Here is a 25,449-nt window from a genome sequence, read left to right on the forward strand (position 1 = left end):
TATACTGGTAGGATTATATCTCAGGCCTTCGGAGCAGGAAAAGGATGTTGCAGGCGTAATGGCAGTGAATATCAATCAGGTACCTGAATCTAATTATGAAGTTACTAGATTAACTAGCTAACTGGTTATATGAATGTGACTGGCCGAGTGCCACGAGAGAAACCAGATTTAGACACGATTTCTCAACACGTTAAAGAACTACTTGTAAGGACTAGTTTCGGATCAGACAACAGGCCTTTCCTGACTAACTAAGATACATGCTTTGTGTAAGAAAGTACTGTAGCTGATTCACTACTTAATAGCTACCACAAATTCAGCCTTCCTAGAGAAATAATTGCACCAAAAGGACAGGATAATGACTCTAAATTTTAGTGGCCAGATTTATTTTTTGAGGCAAGCAGGTAATAATAAAACATATTCAGGGCGAAAGCATCGCCTTGGTGGAGTCATTGAAGGGAACAGAACTGTTTGCCCCTAATTTTCAAGTCCTTATTTTAACAGCTTGTAACACACTGGTACAGGACAAAACACGGCTGTATTTCCTGCTTTCAGTACATCGTGTTATGGCCGTGTCAGACACGGATTAAGACAGCGGAGCTTGTCATTTGGACACGTGGAGCTGCGAGGCATCCTGGGCTGGGTGACGGCTGCCTGGGGACAGCAGAGCGAGGCAGGTGGCAGCTCAGGCGTGTTGGAGGCCTGCTTCTGTGCTCCCACAGCGCTGGCAGGGCTGTGCTCTGTGTGCCTCCAGGTCCCAGGACGGCTTCTACTCCTCCTCAGGCAATGAACCCAAACAGGGCCGCTGTTATCTTTACTAAAATAGTACAGTGCTTGCCCTGAGAAAGTACTTAGAAGATGCTAGGCTTCAGTCCATTTCAAGTCCCAGGCAGGGTTTGGGGAGTTTCTCACCCTGCTGCTAGTCCTTCATCATTTCAAGCCCCTGGACGGGCTTTCCAGACCATTTCTCACCCCTCTTTCAGTCCTTTGCCATTTCAAGCCCTGGGCAGTCTGTTGGGACCATTTCTCACCCCTCTTTCACCCTTTCCAGGTTTTTGGGACAGTTTCTCACCCCTCTTTGAGCCCTTCACCACTTCAAGCCTCAGGCAGGCTTTCAGGTCAGTTTTTTCCCCTCTTGTTCCCCCTGTCAGGTCACAGCACAGTGCCTGGTGACCCCAGCGGTGCTGCCCCATGCCCTGTCCCATTACCCTGTCCCCTCACACCCAGCACAGCTCCCGGTGTCGCACCACCCTGCCTCACCCCGAACCTCTCCCCTCCCTCCTGAGGCACTCTGCCCCACTTCGAAGCCCTGAGGAGCCGCAGATAACGATAAGGAGCTCGGCAGCGCCACAGCCGTGCCTTTGTGAGGGACGTTATTAAACGTTATCAGCTGAAGCCTCGCAATGAGGGCAGAACTGAGGGGTTTAACACCGAGCTTGGGCTGAGGGAGACTTAGTGAGGAAAGGGGGGGGGGGCGACCACAGCCCCTCAGCGACCACGCTCCCCTCACACACTGCGCATGCGCAAACGGCCGCGCGGGGAGACAGCGCCCGCCTCCCTCCTCCTCCTCCCCCCTCCCATCGTGAGGCCGGGCGCGCATGCGCAGTGCTCCCTCCCCCCCCCCGTCCCGTCACCAGTAACAACAGGCGGCGGCGCCCCCGCCCCTCCCCCGCCGGAACCGGCGGCGGCGCTGCCCCGCGCCGGCATGAGGAGGGCAGAGCGCGGCGGGCGGCGAGGCGGTAAGGCGGCCCTCGGCGCGGTCCCGCGGCCACCCCCGGTCCCCTCAGCCTCCTCAGACACCTCTAATACCCCCCCAGCCACCTCCAGTCCTCCCTCAGCCTCCCCCCGGTCCCCTCAGCCTCTGCCCGTCCCTCACAGCCACCTTCCGTCCGCTTCCTTCCCCCGGTCCCCTCAGTCCCCTTCTGTCCCTTCAGCCCCGGTCCCCCTCAGCCCCTCTCACCCCCCCGTTCCCCCTCAGCCACCTCCCGACCCCCTCTGTGCCCCCTCAGCCCCCGTCCCCCTCAACCACCTCCCGCCCACCTCAGCCCCACGCCCAGCTCCCTTCCCTCAGCCCCCCCCAGCTCCCCCTCAGCCCCCTCTGTCCCCCCTCAGCCCCTCTCCCCGTTCCCTTCCCTCTCTCCTTCACCCCCTCTAGCCCCCCTTCGGTCCCCTCAGCCCCCCCTTGTCCTCCCCCAGCACCCTCCGGGCCGTTACCGGGGGCAGCCCCGAGCCCCCCCCCCCGGGCACCTCAGCCCGGTGCAGGTGCTGGGCTCTTTGTTTGCTCGAGGCTTTGGCAGGGTGCTGGGCTTTGCTGCTGCTTCGGGGGGGTTGGAAGATGGGGTCAGGCGCGGGGAAATTCCTTAAATTTCCTGGGAGTCCGGGGTTTGGTGGGTTTCCGAGGAGCTGCGGTGCCGGTGCTCAGCGCTCCGAGTTGGTAACTCCTTCCAGAAGTGCTGTAGGTAATGTGAGAACGCGCTCGAAAAATAAAAAAAGGATAAAAAAAAGAAGAAAGCAAAATTAACTTATTGTAATAAAGCCATTTCTCGCTAAAATTAGGCTGGCTAGCAGCCAGAGTTCTCATCTACAAGCGCGGCTGCCAGTATTCTTCAATAAATGTAATTGCCTTCAAGAAAGTTTGGGTCAAACACTTTGCTGGGGTAAGCAGATATAACGCTGCTGGAGTAGCTCCTGTTCGGTTCGCTGGTGAATTTCTTTCTGATGATGTTGGAATATCTGTAGTTGCTCTAAGGTTTGCTTCCTCCCCAGCTATTTCTTAAGTTTCTGTCTTAAAAAATCCTGGTTATTTTGATTTGCAAGTGATGTAGGAATGCATTGTCTTAGTTTGCTGTAATATTTTTTTTATTATTTCTGAAAGTGAGGGCTTTTAAAGTTTGGAATATTTTAAAACTTTTTTTTTTTAACTAATCCCAATTCAGAATGAGCCATAAGCAGCCCAATTACTGTGCTGGGGAGCCAGGCAAAGCTTCTCTGCCTTTGGCTTGTATGTGCTAATGTTTGGTTCTCAGCAGCAGTGCAGGAAGTCTCACCACCCAAATGAATAGTCATAAAGTCTGTTGAAGGCTTGTTACTAAAACTGGACTGAAAATGTGCTAATTTCAAGTCTTTTTTTGGAAGAAATTATAACGAGTCATTTCCGACAAAAATACACATAGCTTTTCAGAGACCCGTTGTTTCATTAAAAAAAAAAAAGGTCTTCATGGAGTTGCGGATAGAACTGCAAGCATGATATCATACTCAAAATAGTTGTCTGAGGATTAAAACTAGCTTCTTATGTTTGATGAATGATTTTTAAACATTTTTTTTTTTCAGGTTTGAGTTGACCATAGTAACCGCAACAATGGTGCAGAAGTACCAGTCTCCCGTGCGGGTGTATAAACACCCTTTTGAGTTGATTATGGCTGTGAGTATTAAGTTTTGCTATCATTTTCTTACTCAACAGTTCTTTGTGTTGCTAAGTACTAACTGGGCACTGTTTGCTAGGTGCTGTGAAACACACAAGTGTGAGATGGTGTTCCAAGTACAGGAGATGTGTTTTGATGGTTTCTTCTTTCCCTGGTGTATTTTTTACCTAATGTGTTCTCTTTTCCCTGACACTTTACATACAATTCATAGACAGATTTGTTTTAAACTTACAGCCAAAGTGGGTTTGAAGCGTACTTCCCTGTTGGTAATTGGGAGCAATTGAATCTGGCCTGGGAGAAAGCATGAAGTACGTTGATTAAAGGATGGTTGGGGTTGCATCTTCCACAGTATGGAGTGGAAAAGAGTAGAGAACACAGAGAATATCATGAAAGCAAGATAAGCGAACAGAAGAGGAAAAAGCGTCAGGAGCAGTGTCAATGCTTTGTGGGGAGAACAAAAAACCAAGGGAGGCCAGAAGGATGAACAAAAAGCCTCTTGGGTGCGTGGCTGCTCATTTGTATACTAGTGTTAAAACTGTAACTGAAAAAGACTTAAATCCTACTTAGGGTCCCTGCTTCTCTCTTCTTTTTCTCTTTCTCCCCGTGTTTTTTCCTCTTTTAGAAAACAGAGGAAGTAGGTCTTTTAAAGTATATTCAGCCAAAACCACAGCTGTGTGGCTGTCATGAGTTAGGAAGAGCAGCTGAGGGGGAGCCATCAGGCCAACTTCTACTTGATAAGAGCAGTTAAAACCTAAATAATCTAAATAGCTATTTTGTTTCACTGAAAATGCTGTGCTTAATGGCTTCAGAGGAGAGTTTTAATAGTGTTCTTAGTGTAAATATTGAGAGAGATCACGTGGTTTGGAGTGCAGAGTTCCTTACGGAAGTGATCTTCTGCAGTTGCAGGGCAAAAAAAGGATTAAATTGTTCTGCGTGAAATCCTTCCATTTCTCTATCATATTCCTGAAGCTGTGTCCAGGATTATGCATGCAGGTCTTGCTCTTGCAAACACGTCAAGGCAGAGGGCGGTTATTTTCATAAGTGGTGGAGAATCTGACTGTGATATATGTGGAAGGTCTTTTGATGCACTACTACATTTTGACGATTAAACTTGATTTTTTTAAATTTAAATTTGATTGTGTATGCAACTCTTTAGCCTTCAGTGAAATATACTGGCTCTTGTTCTTACACAAGAGAAGAAATAATTTCTTTGAAAAAAAAATCTCTAGTTGTTTGCTGAGCTGAGGAGTCCTTAGCTTGCTGTTGAAGGCAAAATTTCTTTTAAGCTATTTCTTCAAGGATGCTTTGAATTCAAGTGCTGACATCAGGATTTTTCACAATGCTTTATTGGGTGTAATGGGAATCACTTCAGACTATTGGTATTAAGTTTGAGCTCTCAAACTCTTCTGTATCTTGGGCATAATAAAATTTCCAGAGTAATTTTTAATGAATATTTAGCTTGTTCTTACATTAATGCTTTTTTTCCCTTCTGTAAAAAGAAAGAGGCTGTACTACATATGCAACTAGGAGAAAATGGTAGTTGAAAAATAACAACAGTGAACTAAGAGGAGAAGAATGTTTATAAAAAGAAAGTCAGCTGAACAGGATGCTTTCCGAGACAATTCATATTAGTGGTAGTACATATGATTTATTTCTTATGCCAGGGCAGTGAGTTATCACTTGAACTTGTTCAGAGTGTGATCGCTAAATGAACATACCTCTTCTGTTGCTTCTGTTACGTTACTGTTTTTAAAAACATGCAGTAATCTATTCCTGTTGGTAATCTGTCCAAACTGTTAATGTTTCTTCCGAAGTATGTAGAGGAGTGTCACTGTGAGCCAATTTTTTTCAAGAATATAAACAGTATCTGATAGCTTGACATTTTTTGTTACTATTTTCCTTTGGTTGAATCGTGATTGCATAATTTGATCAAATATTTCTGGAAGGAGTGTTCGTGTCAACTTCTGTGATTGCTAAAGTGGAAGTATTATATTGCATAGTCTCAGCAGCAAAGTGCTGTGATGTTATTTTAACTGTTCCAGCAGCTCGACTTAAATGAGTAACAAATGCTGGCGTGTACCAAGCCTGAATTTAAGGCACCCAGCAAATGACTTTAACAGTATGTTTGATTTTTCTGTTGCTATCGTTTATTTGCCCCCAAGCCTTTCAGAGAATGTCTCTTCAAATAGAGGTTTAAACTCACCCCAAGATGCTCAGCTGTTAGGCTTTTTCTTTTCTTCCTCCTACAGAGGAAACCTTTGCTCAGCGTGGCATCAGTGTTCGTTATGCCGAGTTGTCTAACAAAGGTCACTGTTTCTGGCTTGACTTGTGTTGTGTGGGATGTTATCTTGGTCTTAAAATTTTTAAAAGTACTCAGCAACTTACCTGCAAAATCCTTCCTCCTTACCTGAGAGTTCCTGCAGCTGGAGAGGTAGTTCAGTTGATGCAGTAGCTGGAAATGAATATCACCAGTGCTAGCAAAGCCCCTGTGGACCTTGAAGACTTCCTGGATGATGCGTCTTCCAGTTCTATGGATTGGAACCAATGAAGTCAAACTAACACTCGGTTTTCAGCTAGAGAAGCAAGCATGAAATTGTTGCTTTCCCCAGGCAACCAAGGGAATGCCACTTTCGGAATGGGTCATTTACACTACAAGCTTCCTATTTGCCCACTTTTCCCATCCTGGGCTTCAAAGAAGTGCTTGAAGGAGAGTAAAGTGCAATCAGCATTCCTTTCACACAGCTCTAGTGTGTTTTGGGAGAGCTTTGTGAAGCTCTGTGGAGGGTGAGTGCCGCTATATTAAGACAAAAACTGGTTTTGATTCCATTTTGACCTGAACCGAGACTGACAAGTGTTTTGCAGAAAACTATGATATAAAGACTTTAAAATAGATGCAGTAGGATTTTTTTCTTTTTAAGTTGATGCTGAAAATGGTTTCTCTTTATGCTCTTCCACTGAAATCCAAAAATGAGCTTATTGAACCGTAACACATCCCTGACGATGTACTTCAAGGCACAAACCTTGTCTATCAAGTCTGAAACAGAACTTGTGAAGTGCTGTTGTAGGAAGTGAGTTGGGAGATTTGTTGCTGCATGCTTTGTGCCTTCCTTTAATATTGAAGCAAGCTACATAAAATCTAATGTAAGCTTGAAGGCAATTAATTTTTACCGATGAGTTGTGTGGTTTCGGATAGTATCTAACTTGCTTTGAAAACAGTAAGGGCTGGATGCAAATATTTTAATTAAGTTATCTCCTGAACTTGGAAAGAGGCTGGAATTATAGTCTAGGAGTTATCATGCCGTAGTCTGGCATGCCTAACGCAGGTGATACACCTTCACTGAGTAGCTGCACTTTGTGACGTGATGGATTTTGGGCAGTTCTGTGGTATATCTGTCATAACTTATTGAAAATTGCGTGTATACATACATTTATAGAAAGAGAAACTTGTCCAGATGTTTATCAGACTGAATAGAATCTCGGCTTATCTTTCCTCCTGCTCATATTGAAATTTACTAATGCTGAAAGTGGCTGAAATGTGGAGAAATGACTGTTTACTTAGACTCTTGTCAAGTTACCATGGTTAAAAATATTGGGGGGGAAAAAACTAAGAAGCTGCTTTTATAAAACTCTTAAAGACAAGATGCAATTGTTAATGCTACCTTTAAGAAGTTTTCATTTAAAGTAATATGGTGACTTAGCCGAATAAATAGTTCTTCATGTTAGAAGGCAGTTAAGAATTGGAATCTTGAAGCCTTTTTAACTGTGTGTAAAGCTAAAATTAACTGTAAAGATTCACAGCTTGTTTTCAGTCTGACGTGCATTAGATAGTTCCCTTTGAGTTTAATTTCCAAAATAATATTAGATAACGAATAATCAGCTATTATGGCATTCCAAAGGTGGAGCATATGCAAGTGGCAAAAAAAAAAGTAAGATTTTGAAAACAATACATCAAATGTCCTGAGACCAGAGGGTTTTTTTGGGAGCCGCTGGAAGCTCTGGAAAATCTGTTATGGCTAATCTAGAAACTGTCTTATTTGCAGCCGTGGATTAATTGGTTTTGGAAGTAAGTGTGAATAGTACCATGACTAAACACAGCCAACGTGCTTTAAACCTGTCCTGTTATGTTAGTCAATTTAAAGTGCGTTTTAAGAGCTTATAGCTCTGTGAAAACTGAGATTTTTCAGATCTCTCTGTGACAGGAGACGGACTTTCAAAGGTAGTTTGCTGTCTTTTTGAATATCTGAAATAACATTTCCACCCCGTTAAAGTGCCTGGTATCTGTCAGCCTCCACTGGAGCCAGTGAGGAGAAGCCTGTAGGTAAACTGGCCATCGATGGCAGGAGCTTGTTGTGGAAATACCTTTAAATTTTTATTTTAAAATAAGCAATGCAAGATTTATTGATATTTTTGTGGCTGAAACCTTTTCCCCCTCCAAGCTGCATGTTTTCATTAAAATCCTGTAAAAAATTGATCACTTTTTTCCTTTGTTCTACTAGAATAGCTGAAGTAGCTAAAGCATGAATCTGTCTTTAGTGTAACATGTGGTGCCCTTTTGCTTATCGGGTAATATTAATGGTTTAAATTTGCTGCTTTGAGACAACAGGCTGACTGGATTTCTTTGGTTATACAGGACCAAAAAAAGCACTACATTTAGGATAAATCTCCATGAGTTAAAGTATCTCTAAATTACAGGAAAGTAATAAGATTCTAGATGGCATAAATACACTTCAATGATAGAGTGCATCAGAAAAAAATTGCCTGTTTCCAGATTGACAAAGCAAAGTATAATCCCTCGATCTGGATTGTAATGAGATTCCTGATCAAGCACCACATCATTTTAAAGCTTATTATTTTAAAATGGCATTAAAAATAACTATATATCAAGTGAAGTGCCGCACCTGCTCATAAATCCCTAAGTTTTTTCTTCATTTTAGTCTTTTTCTTGGAAAAATGCGTTCTGCTTACGTGAAGAGGGGAGGGGCTGACAGGCCCATGAGAAAAAGGAAGCTAGGAAGAAAGCCATTCTCAAGTACTCCTAAAAACAAAAAGTAAGCTTTAAAAATACAGAGAAGTATTTTATTTCCCCGTTGCGTTCTTGATGATTCGTCTTCGATGCTTTGAAGCCTGGGGAAGGGAACAAGCTCGGTGCCCACTACTGAAAAGGCTCAGCTGTTTTCCCTCCCATTGTTTGATTCCCAGGCTCTCATCTACTTTGCTTCCTGTCTTTGTTGAAAATTCAGGCATATTTACTGTTGGAAACACATTACAAAAAGAGCTGTGGAACAGCACCTTGTATGGATTTTCTTGTTTTGGAATAAGTGTCTGCAGCTTAACTGCTGTTTTATGTCATTGTTGATGGTCTCTTGTGTTAGCACGCGCTGCAAAAACAAATGAATTTTTGGCCACTTGTTTGGAATGAGCTGTAGTTAACAAACATAGGAGTTAAGCAAAGCACTGGGGAGAAATATTGACTTGAGCAGCCTGCTTACTGTGCACTTTGCATATTATTTCATGGCATGCTTAGATATTTCCATGGCTAGCTGTTTCCTGTTTTTGTGGGCAAACACATGACCTGCCTGTAGTTGATGGCTGCAGTTCTTTTCTTCACCAAATGCTTTTAGTCATTTTTTTGACAAGTCTTTTACACTTTAAAAGCTAAAACACCACTTCTGTTAAGCTCTGAAAGGTGTCAATGGAAGAAAAAATATGTATGAAAACGGGTCCTGTTGCTTTGTTCTGAAAGCACTCCAAGTATTTCACCCTTTGCAGGTTTTTTATCACCGAGACAGGAGTGAAATGCTGCTCTAGGATCTGTTAAGCAACTAACTGACGTCTTGAGTCAAAAATATCCGTTGGGAACCTGGCAGAAAGGAAGTGGTTAACACACTCTGCAGAGTCCTAGACACCCATGGTATTACAGTTATGATCTGGAAAACGTCGAGCTTCATGCTCGTAATTTAATGTGTGGTTAGCCATTAAGAAACACACGTAAAAGCTTTTGAAACCCTGTGGGACAGAGATATTGTATATTGCTTTTTCTTGTTGATTCTAAAAACATGTCCAATGAGGAACCTGGGGTTATTTAGAGATCAAAGGCTTCAGCTTCAGACGTAGCATGAGATGTTTCCGTATGGTGTGGCCAGTTACGTGCGCCTCCAGCTTGAATAATCTGTGCTTCCTCTTCCTGGGGAGCTCTTACTGCTGTGAACTGAAGGAGCTGCAGACAGAAGAAGATGGGAGCTCAGATGCTTCTAAGAAACAAGTTCAGGATGAAAGAGGGCATAGGAGAGCCTGAAGTTTTGGAGACAATCCCAGATGACTTTCCCCAGCTCATATTTGATCTGAGTCCAGATTTTGGAACACAGAATTTAGGGATATTCGTTGTGATTCTTTGTAAACAAGATGTTTTTGCTTTGCACTTGCTTTGAATTCATTAAGTTTCAGGAAGGAGATGTGATCTTTAAACTCTTCTGTTCTGAATATAGAATGAACCTTCTGAGAATTTGCAACGAAATCTGTTAATTAGCTCAAGTTAAAATTAATTACAGGTTAGTCTTAAATGGTCTGTATTCTCCCCAGTGAACTCATCTTCAAGTTTTTCATGTAGCTTAAAATTACTGTGTATATATTTTAAATGAGGAATTAGACTGTCGAGCTGAATTACTAGCTCTTTTTATCTCATTTTTGTATGTAGTTGAGACAGGTAAGGTTAGCAGCTCAGGTAAAATGTTAAGCAGGGCCTATTACAGGTAATTTAATCATTCTGCTTTCTCATAGTCTATTTGCATGCCACTTGTTTCTGTTGTAATGTCAGTGATGTTTGAGATGAGTCACATCAATAACTCACTGGTAGAAGAGATGGTGGCAGCGTCGGTGCAAAGCCTGTCTTGGAAGGGCTGGCTGGCATCACCTGGGCTCTGCTGCAGTGTGGAGCAATGTTGCCAAAAGACAAGCAAGCACAAGCCATCGAAAGCTGAGATCAGGTCCTGAGCTCATGGCTTCTCTCTGTGTCACTTTTGGTCAAGTTATACTGATTTCAGCCCAGTTTGTAGAGGTTTTCAATCTGTGCTTCATGGGTTCTCTTTTTTAAGGGCCAGAGGAAGCTAACAAAACGTGTGGCTTCCCAGTACAGCTCAGTGTACCCTGTGTTCTTGTAGCTGTCTTACAAAGACACTGCAGTTCGTTGGCAAGCCAGTTCAGGGAGGTAGGTTGGTCAAAAGCCATCCTGGGGGGAAAACCAAATAAATGTTGACTGCCTGCTTCCCTCAGCTGCCTCACTTCAGGCTGATGAGCACCCCTGTGGGAGCAGGTGCTCATCCTCTCCTGCACTGCTGGTGAGATGATGGCAGCTGGCCACAAGAAAGAAAGAGCAGGAGCGAGTCAGCACGGCGTTTGTCAGCGCATGTTGCACTGCAGGAGCCCCTGGTTCCACGGGGAATAATTAGGGCTCTGTGGTTGGAGAAACGCAGAAACTGACTGCTGTACCAGTAAATGGGAGGGCATTAGAAACTGGATTCAGCACTCCTGGGGCCTGCTGCTATTGAGCAGCGCAGGGTATTTGCACATTGTGCTTAACAGCTTGCAAATATCGATTTTTGTGAGTTGGTGTAAATGGGAATCTGCCCTTATCTTAGAAAAATAAAATGAAGGTGTTATTTTGTATGATCTAATGCGCAAGCTTGCAGTCTCACTGGGTTGTCTTCCGTGTTTTGTATTCATGACTTGAACATTGTGTCTTGGATTCCTCTTGGGTTTGGCTTTATGGTAACTAGGTGTGGAGTGTGTGAATCAGTAAACATGAAAATAAAAATATCAGTCTGTTGGCTCCTAACAGCTCTACTTCTGAGGATAGCACAGGAATTGTGGGAGAGGGCAAAGGGAAGCTACCTTTCTGCATTAAAATGAATGTTTCAGCTATCTTAATTATTTCTTAATTATATACGTTTGGCTTCTCTAAAATTAGCATTTCAAGACTTTGTCATGATCAGACTTATAAAGTTAGCCCCCCAGATCTATTTTTTAAATTTCTTGTTGGATAATTACAACAGTGTTCTCAGTCTGACATTGTTTGGAGTCTCAGCATTCGAGTACAGGAGTTTTCTTGGAGTACATGCAGATCGTTCTGTGTAACAGTTTGAAATATATATTGCAAAATTCTCTTAACATCTTGGCCTCTCTAACCAGTAACTTTGTCTTGCCTGCTGCTGCTGGAATATTAGATTGCTTTGAGCCTAATAGATATCATTTTGTGAAAATGAGTATTTCTGTGGTGATGGTGAGGATGGTAACGTGTCATTTATATTTGTTTATGCCACAGCAGAAAGGGAACAATTAGTTTCCTGATGAGAGTACTTCCTTCCTTGGGTATATTGTGTGTTTTCAGTTAGTGCAAAATGCGGGTGCCATAACCATTAGTCCAGTTTGGGAACAGCAGTCAGCGGAATCCGTTCCAGAGGACATTTTGCTGGCTATTTCATTCAGCGTGTAAATTGTACTTCTTAATTTGCAAAACTCTCTCTTTGCTGCACAATTCATTGGCCTGTGGATAAATTCTTCATTACTGAACTCATGGCTCTATGAAATTACTTATTTCTATTGAAGTGTTTCATGGTCTGCGTGGTGCAGCTACTGATGCCGTAATGAACAGGATTTAATGCAATTTCACTCGAGCTTGGTTGTTGTGTTGACTGAACTGATTCCTGCTTTTGTTTGTCTGCCTTTCCTTGCTGTAAAGGAGGGTAAAGAACAAAGAAGCGATTGTTTGTATCTAGGGTTTTAAGAACCTTTTAGAAAAGAAACAAAGGAATCCCGACTGTTTTTTATTTTAATTGACTTGTCTTTTGAAGCTAGTGATATTCTTCTCTTTATTTTAGCGGTAAGCAGACCTGAGGCATACAAGCTGCACCACCTTTACCTGCCAGTGCATTGCTATTACCTGGTTCTCCATATCTTGGTGATCTGTTTGGATGTGGGGAAAAGAATTGCATGCTGTCTCTTAATGAGCACCACAGTTCTGAATTGTACCGGGAGGCCCAGCTAGCTAGTGCGCTGTGGAGCTGGCAGTGGCCAGTGGCTGTCCCCCTTCAGGGGAGGAAATACAAGTGAGCTGATCGTGGTAATAATGCTCCTCTCTGATGCTCTTTCAACCCATGGTGGTGTGTCCGAACAGCCCTTCTGGTCCAGAGTGCACCCGTGGTGTGTGATAGCACCGTATGTGGTTGGCTTCCCGGGCCTGCCCAATTCCTTTCTGGAACTAAGCGAGCTCCCTGACATGACACCCTGCAGCAGGAGCCTGTGCTTCATGACACATCCTGTCAAGAGAGATATCCTTTATCCAGAGCCTGGCTCGGTTTCACACCACCTGCTCCCTGTATTGGAAGAGACAGTGCAACCCTCTCACATTCTTCATGCTGCTTGCTCAGTTATAGATCCGTGTGTTGCCTCCATCAGCCCTGCAATTCTTCTTTTCCATGCTGGTGAGTCCTCGGCTCTTTAATAGTTTGATCCCCTAGGTGGAACTGCTCTTGTTCTGTGCTGTTGATCTTCCGCCATCACCTTCAAACCTTTTTGAGCCGTCTGCTATATCAGACACGTATGTAAGGCTAAGATCTATATTTTATTCAATTTTATTTAACTTCCTAGCTTGAGCTATTTTTTTCCAGGCCCCAGACCCTGTCCTGTGCACTTGGCTGACATTACTTTGACATCAATGAATACTCAAGATGCAACTGATGCACTTAATAGACTACAGCTGCGATTTACCTGGCAGCGGATATTTTGCTGGCCCACAGGCCAGACCCAGACATTTGAGCCACACAACTTATCTTGAATTCTACCTTCTTGGCAAAGATTTCCTTCCTGTGCTGGTTGTGCTCCTGGTAGAGTGAAATCACTGGTGCAGTAGTTAGAGACCGCTTGCCTCTGGGCCAAATTAAAAGCTGGTGGGTGCAGTCTGAGACAATGAAGTCAAACCTGTTCGGCTGAGCCTTCCTGGGGCGGCAGGGAAGGGGGGTGTTGATCTGCATGGAGATCAGGAGACTTTGTTCTTTGTGCAGTACAAGTCTTTAACCTTTCAGCTAATGCTTTAATGAGGAATTCTGAGCTTATCCTGTAACAATGTAGTCATCCTTTCCTCCCCCACTATTAAATTATATTTTGTCTATGCAGCAATAATTTTATTTAAGAAAAACACATTCCAGATGTTCAACGTGTTTTAATAGGACTGCTTGTTGAAAGTGTTTGTGATTTTTAAGACCAAAAAAGCGTTGAATACCAATTTTAGCTTTTAAAAAGGCAAGACTTAAGCATGGAACAATCAGCAAGGAATATTTGACAGATCCAAAAATAGATCCTCAATGGACACAGTAGAATTGCAGTAGAATTTTAAAGCAGAACTGACTGCAGAGGATCCAGGCCTGCAGGATGATGTTAACTGGGAAGGAATGGAGAAACTAAATACCAAGATCTGCTCTCAGTGTATCAGCGTGGCAGAACCCCGCGCGCTTCTGAGATGCCTGTTGGCAAGGCTGAACATAGTTGTCGTTGTTCAGCTGCTGTAAGATGTGTAATGATTATTTGCAAGCAAGAGTAAGACAAGCTTTTAATGGTTTACAGTCCTTCAGTATGCGTCTCTTAATCTCAAAGAGATGTTTCTGTGTTGTTTAAGGGTTTATATATTGCCATTGTTGCAGAGAAAGGGGAAGTGCTTGAGAATAGCTCACATTCCCCAGTAATCACATGTTGGTCGCCAAGCATTTAAGCTTTCGCTGGCCTCTTGCCAGCTCTTCTGTGATGCTTTTTTGGAGGTCAGCCTCTCCTCTGGAGTACTTTAACCTTGAACCAAAACAGTCGTGTCCTGTGTGACTGGGGTCAGAAGCCAAGTTTCCTCTCCTAGAAACCAGTGGAGCTGATTCTAATTGCAAGGCACATTCTGTCAAACCAAGTGGTGTGCTCACAGCTACGTGGCTTCTGAGCCAGAACTGATTTCCATCTGTCTTGCTTGGAACATGAGCAGTGCAAAGACTCATTTTCTGTGTAAAATAGTTCTGCGTGTACATTTAATACAAATAAAGGGAAATTGCAAGTCAATCTGATGTCGTTCTTACTCCGACCTTAGTGGTCATAGTGGGGGTATACTAAAGAGCAACATACACCAGAATGGCTGTAAGGTCTGTCCCTGGTGTTCCACCTTCAGCCTAGACCACAGCAGTGTCCGTTTTTCTTTGTTTTTCATTCCAACCAACATTTTAATACTGGTCTCCCTGTCACAAGCCAGCCTAACCTGAGAGGTCAGGCTTTCCTAGCTTCCTCCGGAGGAAAGGAGGATGAAAATTACTTGATTTACATGCAGCCTGTTGGAGTTTTCTGTTTTTTTTGTTGGTTTTTTTTTTGTTTGTTTGTTTTTGTTTTTTTCCCTAGAGGAAGAAGTTGTACTTGCCCAGCTTCTCTTTTTCTAGGTTCTTGTTTTAGAGATTCATGTCTCAATATTGTGCAGAGGCTATCATTGGAGTTGTAAGCTGTTAGCCTCACTGTTCAGCGGAGTGGCGCTGTGCTCTGGGCTCTCTGGACTTACTGAAGGGAGGAAAAGAATGAATAATCCTCTTGTGAGCATCTCTGGAGCAAGCAGGTGTAACTCCTAACTTCTCATAGTGGCTATCCAGTTTCTCCTTAGGTCCTACCCCAATCATCCATCTGTTCTCTGAAGATGGGCGTTCAGACTCCCGTACAGAGAAGCAAGTATTGCACAGTGTCAGGGGTGCAAATGTATTCGAGCAAACCACAAATGACTCGTATCTGTTTTAAAGAAACCACTCTTCAATTAAAGTACTGTTGAGGCATGCCTGTGGTTGTTAAAGGTCATTTTTTAGTAGATAAGAGACAGAATGCTAGCTCTTGTGTCAGGGTCAGATTCATTATCCCCAAACTGTTTTTTTTTGCTTGCTGAATCAGTGTACCTTTACTGCCAAAAGCTTGAATAAAGCTGCATTAAATCATTGACATGTTTATTTTGTAGAAGAAGGAAGAAGACTGTGTCTCTGCATGTAGCAGAATGGTTCTGAGGTTGTTAAGAGCCAGTTGCCTCCCAGTCTTATTCCACACAGCTGTACAGAAGAATCACGCTGCTCTAATGCTGCTGGTAAAGCTTCTCTGTGGGACCACTTCTCTGCAATGAAAATGACCAGCTAATGAATAGTAGCCGTGCAGGAAGGGGAATCAAACAGTATCCATGCACGTATTGAGAGGGTTAAATGCTAAACCGTACAGAAAGAGCCCGTGTGGGTGGCTTGACTGGTCACATCACCCTCGAGAACAGAGGTTTTCTGTGTCTGGCTGTTGCTTGTGGTGCAGGAAGGCAGAGGCTCTGCTCGCTGCCGTACGTGGGTTCCTGCAGTTGCATAACTCAACGGTGAATTACCAGTAAAATTCCACTGACCCAGAAGATTGCTTCATAGCCTGTTTTGAATCTCCTGCTTTATTTATGAGGTCTAAATTATTTTAATGAAATATTAAAATATTAAACTAACTTTATTCATGCTTGGAAACACTGGATGCCAAAGCTGATTCACTTGCTCTGTAGCCTACACATCCACTACAGAGGAAGCTTACTCCAGGCCTTCCTGAGCCCCTTAACTTTGTTTCTGCTTTCTGCATTTTATGCCCTATCCTGCTTCTGGTTTGAGGCAGGCTTAAGCAAATATATGATATTTTTTTTTAGTATAATTCAAATTTGTCAAGAAGGCTTTATGAATATGTATTACGGAGTTGTAAGCTCAGAGTTTTATTGATATTTGCAGTTGCAGGGGCTATCTAAATGGAGCATCCTTTTAACAAGATGCCCATGAAGGCTTTTTCTTTTCTGGCTTGTATGCTCTTGTGTGCTGTTAGAAAAATGAATTCTGTACTGGTTCTTCATGTAGAATACAAACTAAAACTGTAAACTTTTTAAATTCCTACAAGGAAATGGGAGTTTTTCTGAAATGTGTTTCTATCTTCCTGAGGTTTGGTTTGATGTTTTCTGTAACTTTTAATAGTAGTAGAAGGTAGGTAGTTCTAAATCCTGTTAATGAAAGTGATACCAATAAACATAATCCTATCTAGTCAGCGCATGTTCAGGATGAACTTCTCAGAAATCAATCTCTGCAACGCGTTCCTAGGGGCATATTTACTGCAAGCAGTGTACTGTGAGTGACTAATGGCTTTTGCAGTAGGCATATTTTGATTTCAGTTGGACTCTTGCTATCCCAGCATGGTGGCCTCAAAGGAAACAACTTCAACCACACATAAGACAAACCTTTTTAAGATGGGTACATACTTCTTGGAGCCTGATGCAGGTGATGTGATGAGATTCCTTATTGATCTGTCCAGTTTTTGTGACTGCTTTTACAAATGATCTGGAAGATACAATAAAGAGGATGCTTGCTAAGTTTCCAGACATCACTGTAACATATTTGAGTGCATTGCACCTTAGACTGAAAGCCAGTTCCCAAGATCTAGCCTGCTGGGTGGTTATTAGGGCTGTTTAAACTGCCAAGCTCTGTGTTTGTCTGTATTTAGAATGTACTTAAAGGCAATGGTGATCAACGTGGTAACCATGGCAATGCTGCTTGAGCTGAGGAGGTGAACAGAAATGCCTGTTTGTGTTAGTTTATTCCACTCGCTTGAGTGCTTTGTAGCAGTGTTACCACATGAAAGGTCCTCTTGGCAGAAATCTGGGGTAGTGTGCGATATGTGCTGTGTAAGCAGCACGCCGAGCTCTGCGGAACGCCATTTTATTTATAATATTTCAGTGTTGTTTCCTAATAATTTTTATGGCTTCTGGTGCGTATAAGCTATTGTTACGCCTGAAATTTAACGTGGAGCTGTTCCTTTCACCCTGCAGAAACCTTCAGAGACATAAAATAGGTGTGAAGTGCCCTGGGCTGTGTCTACAGAGCTGTGCTGAGATAAGCGCTGATACCTCCTGTTACATGTAACTGCTTTGTTCCTTGTGGAAAGGCTACAAGGGCTCTTCTGAAAGGTGGTTGTGATTCCACTGTGTACATCCCCTGTATGTGTTTGTATGACGGGTGGTAAGTGCTGTTGGGAACGATGGTGATCCGAAAGCAAACAAAGAATTACCTCTAGATTTTTGTAGTCTCAAGCAGAGTATCTTATTTGAGCAAAAGCGCAGGAATAGCTTCCGTGCTGTTTCTGTCTGACTCCAGAGAGATTTTAAATTTATTGTTGCTTCCAGTTAAATCAAATCCCTTCATTTAATATTACAGAGGAGCTACTGAAATTGAGTTTACTCTGTGCTGGTTTGTTTTGTCAAGTTCGTGAACAATGCCTTCATTGCTTTCAGACACTTTCAACTTGGTTTCAGGAATTTGTGGAATGGATGTGAAGGTCAGAAGCTTTCTTGCTGTTTTTGATTTTTAAGCAGCAAATGTCTTTGCCTGCTTTGCATGTGGCAGGCCTCTTAAACCTTCTTAGTAGAATAAGTAGGTATTGTTTATTCTCTGACATCTGCAGGATTATTTTAGAAGATTTTCATTGGATCTGTTCATGTTGTCTAGGGGTAGGATATATTTGAAACCTGCAGGAAGCATGACTGGTACTTAATTTAACTTTAAGGTACTACAGGCTTCTAAAACAGCAAAATGTGAAAATGGACAGAGTCCTGCTCTCTTCATACAAAGTATTGAAACCTAAGGCTTTATATAGTTAAGCTGAGGTGCAAATTTAAATGTACTGGAATAACTCTCCCTTCTCCTCCCTTCCTGTTTCTACACAGATGTTTGCACACTATGAGTGGGTCATTCATAGCAATGTAGGGTCTTAAATCCTTTCCACTGAAACTTGAATAAATCAAAAGGACCCCTTTAAACAAGTATAAGAGCATCAAAAGAAGACAAGGTGGATTAGGGATTATACTCTTTTGTACACCTAATAAAAACTTTGATTCTATACCCAACTCTTGAGTGACAAGAGTAGCTGTCAGTGGTGAAAACTTAATGGCTTTGGTGAATGCCAGGGAAAGAGATGTTTTCTTGTTCACCTCTGCTTATAGTTGGTTTCAGTTCCCTCAGCTCTTGGTTTCCTGGAGAATTTCTCAGGAATTTCCATTCCACTGAAGGAGAGGAGAGCTGAGGCAGCTCAGTTTGTTGTCTTGACTGTTTCCAAATGCTGCTCTAGAGACAAGGATACAGCAAACAGCAAGTCATCTTAGCACTTCCTACAAGATCAAGTGGAGCCCTGGTGGTGCTAATGAAATGCTTTCTGTAGCGACCTTCGTGTTTGTGGGGTCAGTTGGGCTGTGTAGAGCACAGGTTGTTTAACGCCTGTGGGTGTCTGAAGCACTGCGAATACTTCAAGATCTGCAAATACTTCAGGATCTGCGCAGGATCCAGGGAAGTCTGCAGCAGTGACCGATCCAGGATGTGAGTCTGTGAGACCACTGGTATTTTTAAGATGAGAAATGGATCTGGGCTGTAATTCTGAACTCCACTTTAGTGCAATATTATAAATAGTGTGAGGTATAGAAATGTTTGAAGGCTTTACGGGCATCTGTCGAACAGTATAGCACAGTGAGTTTCCTATTCAGTTTCATAGGAATCTGAATATCGTGCTGCAGTGAGTTCTCAAACCAGTGATAACTTTTTTCCCAGTTATCTGCCGGAAAGCTCTGCTCATGGCACTGAGAGCATCTGGGATCATATTTCAATCTTCTCTCACCATTTGAGAAATTAATTCTATGCTAAAGGCTAATTAGTGAACAGTCTGTGTAGAGTAGGCTCTTGTTAGTACTTGTCTCATAAACGGTACAATTGTGTACTTGTATAGTCTAAACTTTAAAAAAAAAAATAAAACTTCAAATCCTGAAAAGCCATTGTATAGTTCATAAGTATTTGAATTACGTAGGGAATGCTTTGCTTTGGTACAGGGTATGCGAACAGTACAGGTACTGCTTGCTCGAGTGCTGTAAGCTTCTAATCTAAATGCACTAATGAGCATTTAATCAGGAAGTCCTAGGTCAATAACACTTCGTACACTTGTGTAATGAACAAGAACTCTTTAGCCTCTAAAATGAAGCAGAATTCTTGTCTTACTGCTGTTGACTTGTATTATTGATTTTTCTGTGTAACTTATGGATGGGTTATTTATTTTATCTTGGATATACTTAATAGCTCTCATTAATACTTAAAGGCCAAGTTTCATCTCGTGCCAGGGACCAGAAGGTGAATACAGCATTCCTGCTCCCGAGGTCATTGTGCAACACCAGGGCGAAATGCTTTTGGACTGCAACGGAGGGAGAATAGAAGATGACCAAAGTGAGGACCAGATGCGGTTGCAAGCTTGAAGCGTGCTGGGTAGGAGGAGTTGTAGTGCAGTTACTTTTCCTGGAGTTCAGGGTAAGGGGCTACTCAGCTACTTGCTTTTGGTGAGTAGCCAGGTGAATATCAGCCAGTTCTCACTTGAAGAGCTTCACCAGCATACATCCCGCCGTGTGATACAGCTGTCCCCTCAGCCATCTGCGAGGCTGTCGGATTGAATGTTCTGCCAGTTCTTCTCTGCTATTCACACCCTCCTCAAGTATAGCTCAGTTTGTAAAGGCTGGAGTTTTGTCTCTTCAGTGAAATTCTTTTCTCCAGAGTGGAAGATTTTTTTCCTTCCAAAATTCATACATTAAAATGAAGGTATACACAAATGTTGAGTCTTGGGTTTCTTTTTAACAAAACAAAATGGAACACAAGACCTTTTGTAATGGATGCTTGCTAACTACTTCAGTGTTCTAGATTTTAGAAATCTTTATCTCTCATTCAGGTGAAGGATTATCTGAATTCAAACAAAGGGTTCACATACGAAGTATTTCCTGATGTACGTCTTCATTGCTTAAATCTAGTTCAGTGATAAGTGGTTATGCAAGCATTTTTTTCCTAGTACTGTTGTGATAGCTGGCAGCTTAACCACTGGTGAATCTTCCTGTAGAAGCTCTTGAAGAGCATATTGCATTACGATCCTAATTTGAACCTTCTAAAAACTTTCCTTAGCAGAATTTGCAATAGAAGGCCTAAACTTTTTTTCCCCTACTTGTAAAGTAAGTCAGTGTTTCTTCTCTACACTGTTAAGAAAAGTAGCAGGGAAAGGTCTGTTGCATCTAGTACCTGCTCTTACAAATACCAGTTGTGCTGTGGGTCATGTTCCCAGTATTAAAAATCTGATCAGTCATAGACTCATTAAGGTCAGAAAAGCCCTCCAAGACCATCTGGTCCAACCATTCCCCTACCACCAGTGTCACCCACCTAACCATGTCCCCAGGCACCATGTCCAACCTTTCCTTGAACACTCCCAGGGACAGTGCCTCCACCACCTCCCTGGGCAACCTGTACCAACGCCTGACTTCTCTTTCTGAGAAGAAATGTCTCCTCATTTCCAACCTGAGTTGGAAATCCGGATTTCATCTATTGATGGCAAAGGCTGGGCCAAGATTTGCAAACAAGTGAAAAATAAGGTTGGTCAAACCACCTCATCTGTGTCAAGGACTAGAAACCTGCGTATAGATCACTTCTGTGTCAGATGATGCCCAGTAATTCATTCATCGGTCTGAATCTGCTTCTTTCATGCTCATTGTCTGTAGTCCCATATAAGCCTCGTTTGTAATCTCGTGTAACTAAAGCTGCCTTGGTCTTTTCCAGATAAAGAGAGTTCTTAGAACTGAGTCACTGCCAAGCAGCCTTTGTTCTGCAGAAATAAGAAAATAACTTCTCTTTGGAAATTAGAGCAATTAATGAACTGAAAATAGAGTGCAGAGGGGAAAGAAACACTTAAGCCTATTTCTGAACAGGCAGCTGGTGTGGAAAGCCATGCTGATGCGGAGAGCTGACTGCAGAAAAGTGAAGTTTAGCTGTGCTCCTTGCCTGATAGCAGGGTCTTGGCTCGTAGCAGGGAATTTTGAGGTCTGTTTGTCCTTCCAGAATTTGCTTCACCAAAGTGTTCCTTTCTAAAGAGCTGACTACTCCTACATTAAAGAATTTGTTTCCCAAATTGCAGTCCAGTTTGCTTTCTTTTCCCGTGACTGGGAATACTACTTTCTCCAGAGACTATTTCTGGTGCTTTCTGAGGTATATCCTCTCTAGCCATCTGCTTTCTCCCACCCACCTCCAGTTGATAACACAGCAACTAGCGTGCATGAGATGCACTAGCACTGAGATGCGAGCTCCTTCGTAGAGGTGTAATGATTTTTAAACTTTGATCTTTATTTTGAAGAGGTGAACAGCAATATATGAGAGCTGAGAAGGTAGTTGCTGATTTGTGAGAGTTAATCCAGAGTTGTTTCTTTCCAAATGCAGCTGCCAAGAATTTGAAGCCTTTTGGTTGGCCTCCCAGGAGTCAATGTTTTTCCTATTGATCTGTTGTGCTCTAATGCAGGGGGGAAGGAAGGGGATATAGCGATATACAGCAACGCTCAGGCTGCTGGAATGCAGTCTGTCAAGCTAGTGGTTGAGTGACCCTTTTTGCTTCTTGTGTGTTTATGAATAATTCAGGAATTCAACACTTGCAGTGGGTAGAAAAGCATGGTGAACACTGGCATGCATCTGCAAAGTAGCACCCAAGCGTGGTCCGGTACTGCAGGCGTAAATTAGTTTGTGTGTGGCACAACTAAAAAGCAAAGGACTGCATTCAGTTGTCACAATGAGTCTCCCTTGGAGAATGTTGTGCTGCTCTTAAAAGGTTACTTTTTATAGCAGTTTTGAACAGAAAACTAAAAAATGCAGCATCCTAGCAGCTTGTTTCATGTAATTTAGCTATTAAAATACTCAATGTGCTTAATCTTCTGAATGATGACTAAGATTCCTACTTGCATTTTAGCAGATTTTCATCTTTATTTGGGAGGATTCAGCTACTAGAAGAATAACAGGACAGTACAAGATCCCTTGCAAGCTTTGTCAGGCTGTTTTCTTCTGTATGTAGAAGTTACTTCTAATGGAAAAACTGAGTGGTCCCTTTCCTTTAAGGCAAGAGACTGGGGCCCTTGTATAGGAAATATATATTCCCTACTGAATATATTAATCTGGCCAGAACTTACTATATGGGTGACTTATTTAGATAAATGACTGACCTTTCAGAGATCTGGGCACATGCCATTCTCAAATTGTCAACATAATTTTGTTAGTTGTAGGCATGAGAGGCAAAAGGCAGAACATCTTTGGTCTTGCTGAAACTTGGGTTGGGGTCCTACCTAAACGCAGTCCTAAAGCTGGTATTTTGAAAGGATCCTGGTATTGCTCCGATTGCAATCTAAGGATGGCAGCAGCAAGCATAATTCCCTTGGACACGAGAAATGACTGCAGTGGGATTAAAATAGTCTTACTTCTGAATTGCTTTCATGTCTTTAAACACAGCTGAAATACTAGCAAAGATAAAAGTAAAATAAATCCTGTTATTTTGACTCTACCCCGAACATGAGTTGCTAAGGGAAGCAGTTGGAGAAGAGGCTTTAATGCAGTGCTATTTTGGTTGAAATTATGCTTGTCAATGTCCTCGCTGTTCACATGCATTAAGGAAGTTAGGGGTTTATATAATGAGCGCATTAAATTTGAAGTTCAAGCTGCTTCACCATACTGTGTTTTTCTTGATACACAATGCCAGCTTTTAGTAAATCAGAGTACATAAATGGTCAAGGCTGGTGGGAAATCTTAAATGTATGTTATTAGGGAACAACAGAATTGTAGGCTAAAATCTTTTAAAGGTCTGTGCATCCACATCTATCCTAGTGAAAGAGGCACCGACTTCCCAGGTCATATCCAGCACCATCTTGAGAATGTGCACACCAGCTTTTATTTTGTTACGTGTCAGAATCTCCACTTAAACTACTTTTTTTTTTAAATGTGGCAGAATAAAATAACATTTTAAGTACCGTCCTTGCAACATCCTTCCTAGACACATTTAGTCCCAGGTCAACAGCATTGTCCTCTTGCATTCAAACCTCATCCAGCAGTACTACTGCAGCTGCTCTGCTTTTGAGGAACTAATTGGCTTTTGTGATTGCAATTGTACTGTAATAGATACAAACCTGAAAGGAGATGTGTAGTATCTAACATTTTTATTTGTGAAGAGACCTATTATACAGAAGAATAGGTGTCATCTTACACTCTGCTTTATCAGACTGCTGAAGGAATATTGGATAATGCAGTTTAGTTGTTTTGTGTTAGCAAAGCTGGACTTGAAAGTTTGTTCAAAACACCTCGATGCTGAACAATCAATTCAACGATCAATTTCTAGAAAAAAAGCAGGATTTGATTTTTTTGAATATTCTCAGGCTCTTTTAATAGCTACGGTTTTGGCCATACGTACTCTGCTTTGACCCGTGTGGTCTATTGATTGCTGTACCATTCTTAAATAGCAGGTTTTCCTCCTGTGCTCTGTTGGTCCGTGGCGAAGCAAGACCTCTCTCTCAGTATCTTGTAGTCTTTAGCAGCTTTTTCTTGCCTGCTCTGCAGTGTGAAGGAGAACTGTTTGCCACATGTGGAGGAGACAGCTATGCTTAAACCAGATTGACAATTTTGATGTGGCTACAGTTTACTATAATCGCTTTTTCTTCAAACAATGCTGTGCTGAGAAATGATGCATTACAAGAACATATGGCAGTGGTACATAACTTGAATAAAACCAGCCTAATTTAAGAGCCCAATAAAATTTACTGTGAACAGTTTTCAATAGTATGTGTGCACATTCTTTAGGAAAGAAAGAATCCTGTGTTGCTGTTAATCTCTTTGAAACCTTTGAGTACTTTGCTGTAAGCAGTGAGTGTGCCAACTTTTGGCAGATAATTATTTTGTTCTCTTCCAGCTTGAACACGTTCAATTCAGTCATCCCATTCAGAACAAATTCTTATTAGGCTTTTTTTTTTTTTTTTGCTTGCAGTTCAGTAAACACTTCTAGCAGGTACTATTGAAAGTGTTCACAGGGCAATTGTGAAGCTTTTTGAGGACTAAGATGAGAAATGCATCAACATGTGCTATGGATGGTGCTTGCAAAGGCTTTTTGTAGAGATTCCTCAGAAGGGGAGATATTCTGATACAAAAGTGTAAAAAACAAAACAAATGAACAACAAAAACACCTTCAAAAGTAAGGAGTAATATTACGGATATTTTGCAAGCTGAAAAGGAAGTAGATAATTGTTGTAACATAAGTTCCCCGAATAAAAGCAGAATTTTATTTTAAAGAAGGCTGAAAACCAGAAGCGCTTCTCAATTCTGCTTCTGCTGGAAATTTCCCCTCCTTGCCCCCCCCCCCTTGGCTTTAGGGCAGCATTTAAGGGCAGTTAATGTAGTTGCAATAGTGATTAACAAGCCTGTATTCCAAATAATTCATCGAGAGGGCTGAGGTATTCCTGAACAACTGTAAAATGCATAGCCTTTGTCCAGAACAAGAAGACCCTCATAAAACAAATAAGAAAATTCATACAGTATTAATAGGATCCATCCTCCCTTTCTCCTGGAGCTGTAAAAGTTTTTTCCCTACTGCTTGCTATTGTGTTAGAACACTAACGCTCTGTCACTTCTATTGTGCTCGTCTCTGAACCCAGAAATTATTTCTATTCTTAATTTAAACAATACCAGCTGTGCACAAATGAGAAGTTTGCAAAAAGGCTCATGTGTGCTCGCTGCTTGTACTTGTAGCATAGTACAGAGGAGCTTCATGAACTCAGGGCAATCATGCTGCAAAAATGTTCGAAAAATATTCATGAAGGGGAAAAAAGCTGGCATTGTTTTAGTGCCTCGCACCACTGTCACCATAGCGACACTGCTACATTTGAACCCTGGTAGCAAACGAAGTATTTTTATTCTTATAAAGGGAAAATTAAGAGACCTTTTCTCTTCCAGTGCTATCATTGCATACTTCTTGCAGCTGCTGCTTATTTTCTTCCACACCCTCTCCCTCTTGATGCTGTTCCTGTGCTGTAACCCAACTATATTAAGAGCAGTTAAAACTATTTAAAAGGACAGAGTGGATATTTTAGCTCTTTCTGAAGGATTTTGTTTCATGT

The 25,449-nt window shown here is 42.2% G+C and overlaps 1 protein-coding gene and 1 long non-coding RNA gene across 2 annotated transcripts in view; one reads left to right on the forward strand and one right to left on the reverse strand.

The window, feature by feature from the left end:
- Positions 1 to 353: 353 nt before the first annotated feature.
- LOC137841553 (uncharacterized) lies at positions 354 to 1,566 on the reverse strand. Its single transcript, XR_011088664.1, has 2 exons — positions 970 to 1,566; positions 354 to 858 (listed from the first exon to the last, which is right to left on the reverse strand). It is a non-coding gene; the product is annotated as an uncharacterized lncRNA (long non-coding RNA).
- Positions 1,567 to 1,615: 49 nt separating this feature from the next.
- Positions 1,616 to 25,449, forward strand: part of SEC14L1 (SEC14 like lipid binding 1) — a 44,534-nt gene continuing 20,700 nt past the window's right edge. The window contains exons 1-2 of the mRNA XM_068654539.1: positions 1,616 to 1,736; positions 3,328 to 3,418. Of these exons, the coding sequence (XP_068510640.1) occupies positions 3,356 to 3,418 (63 nt within the window). The 5' untranslated portion in view covers positions 1,616 to 1,736; positions 3,328 to 3,355. The remainder of the gene's footprint in view (positions 1,737 to 3,327; positions 3,419 to 25,449) is intronic.

The sequence above is a fragment of the Anas acuta genome, chromosome 18, assembly GCF_963932015.1.
Source record: "Anas acuta chromosome 18, bAnaAcu1.1, whole genome shotgun sequence".
NCBI lineage: Eukaryota > Metazoa > Chordata > Aves > Anseriformes > Anatidae > Anas > Anas acuta.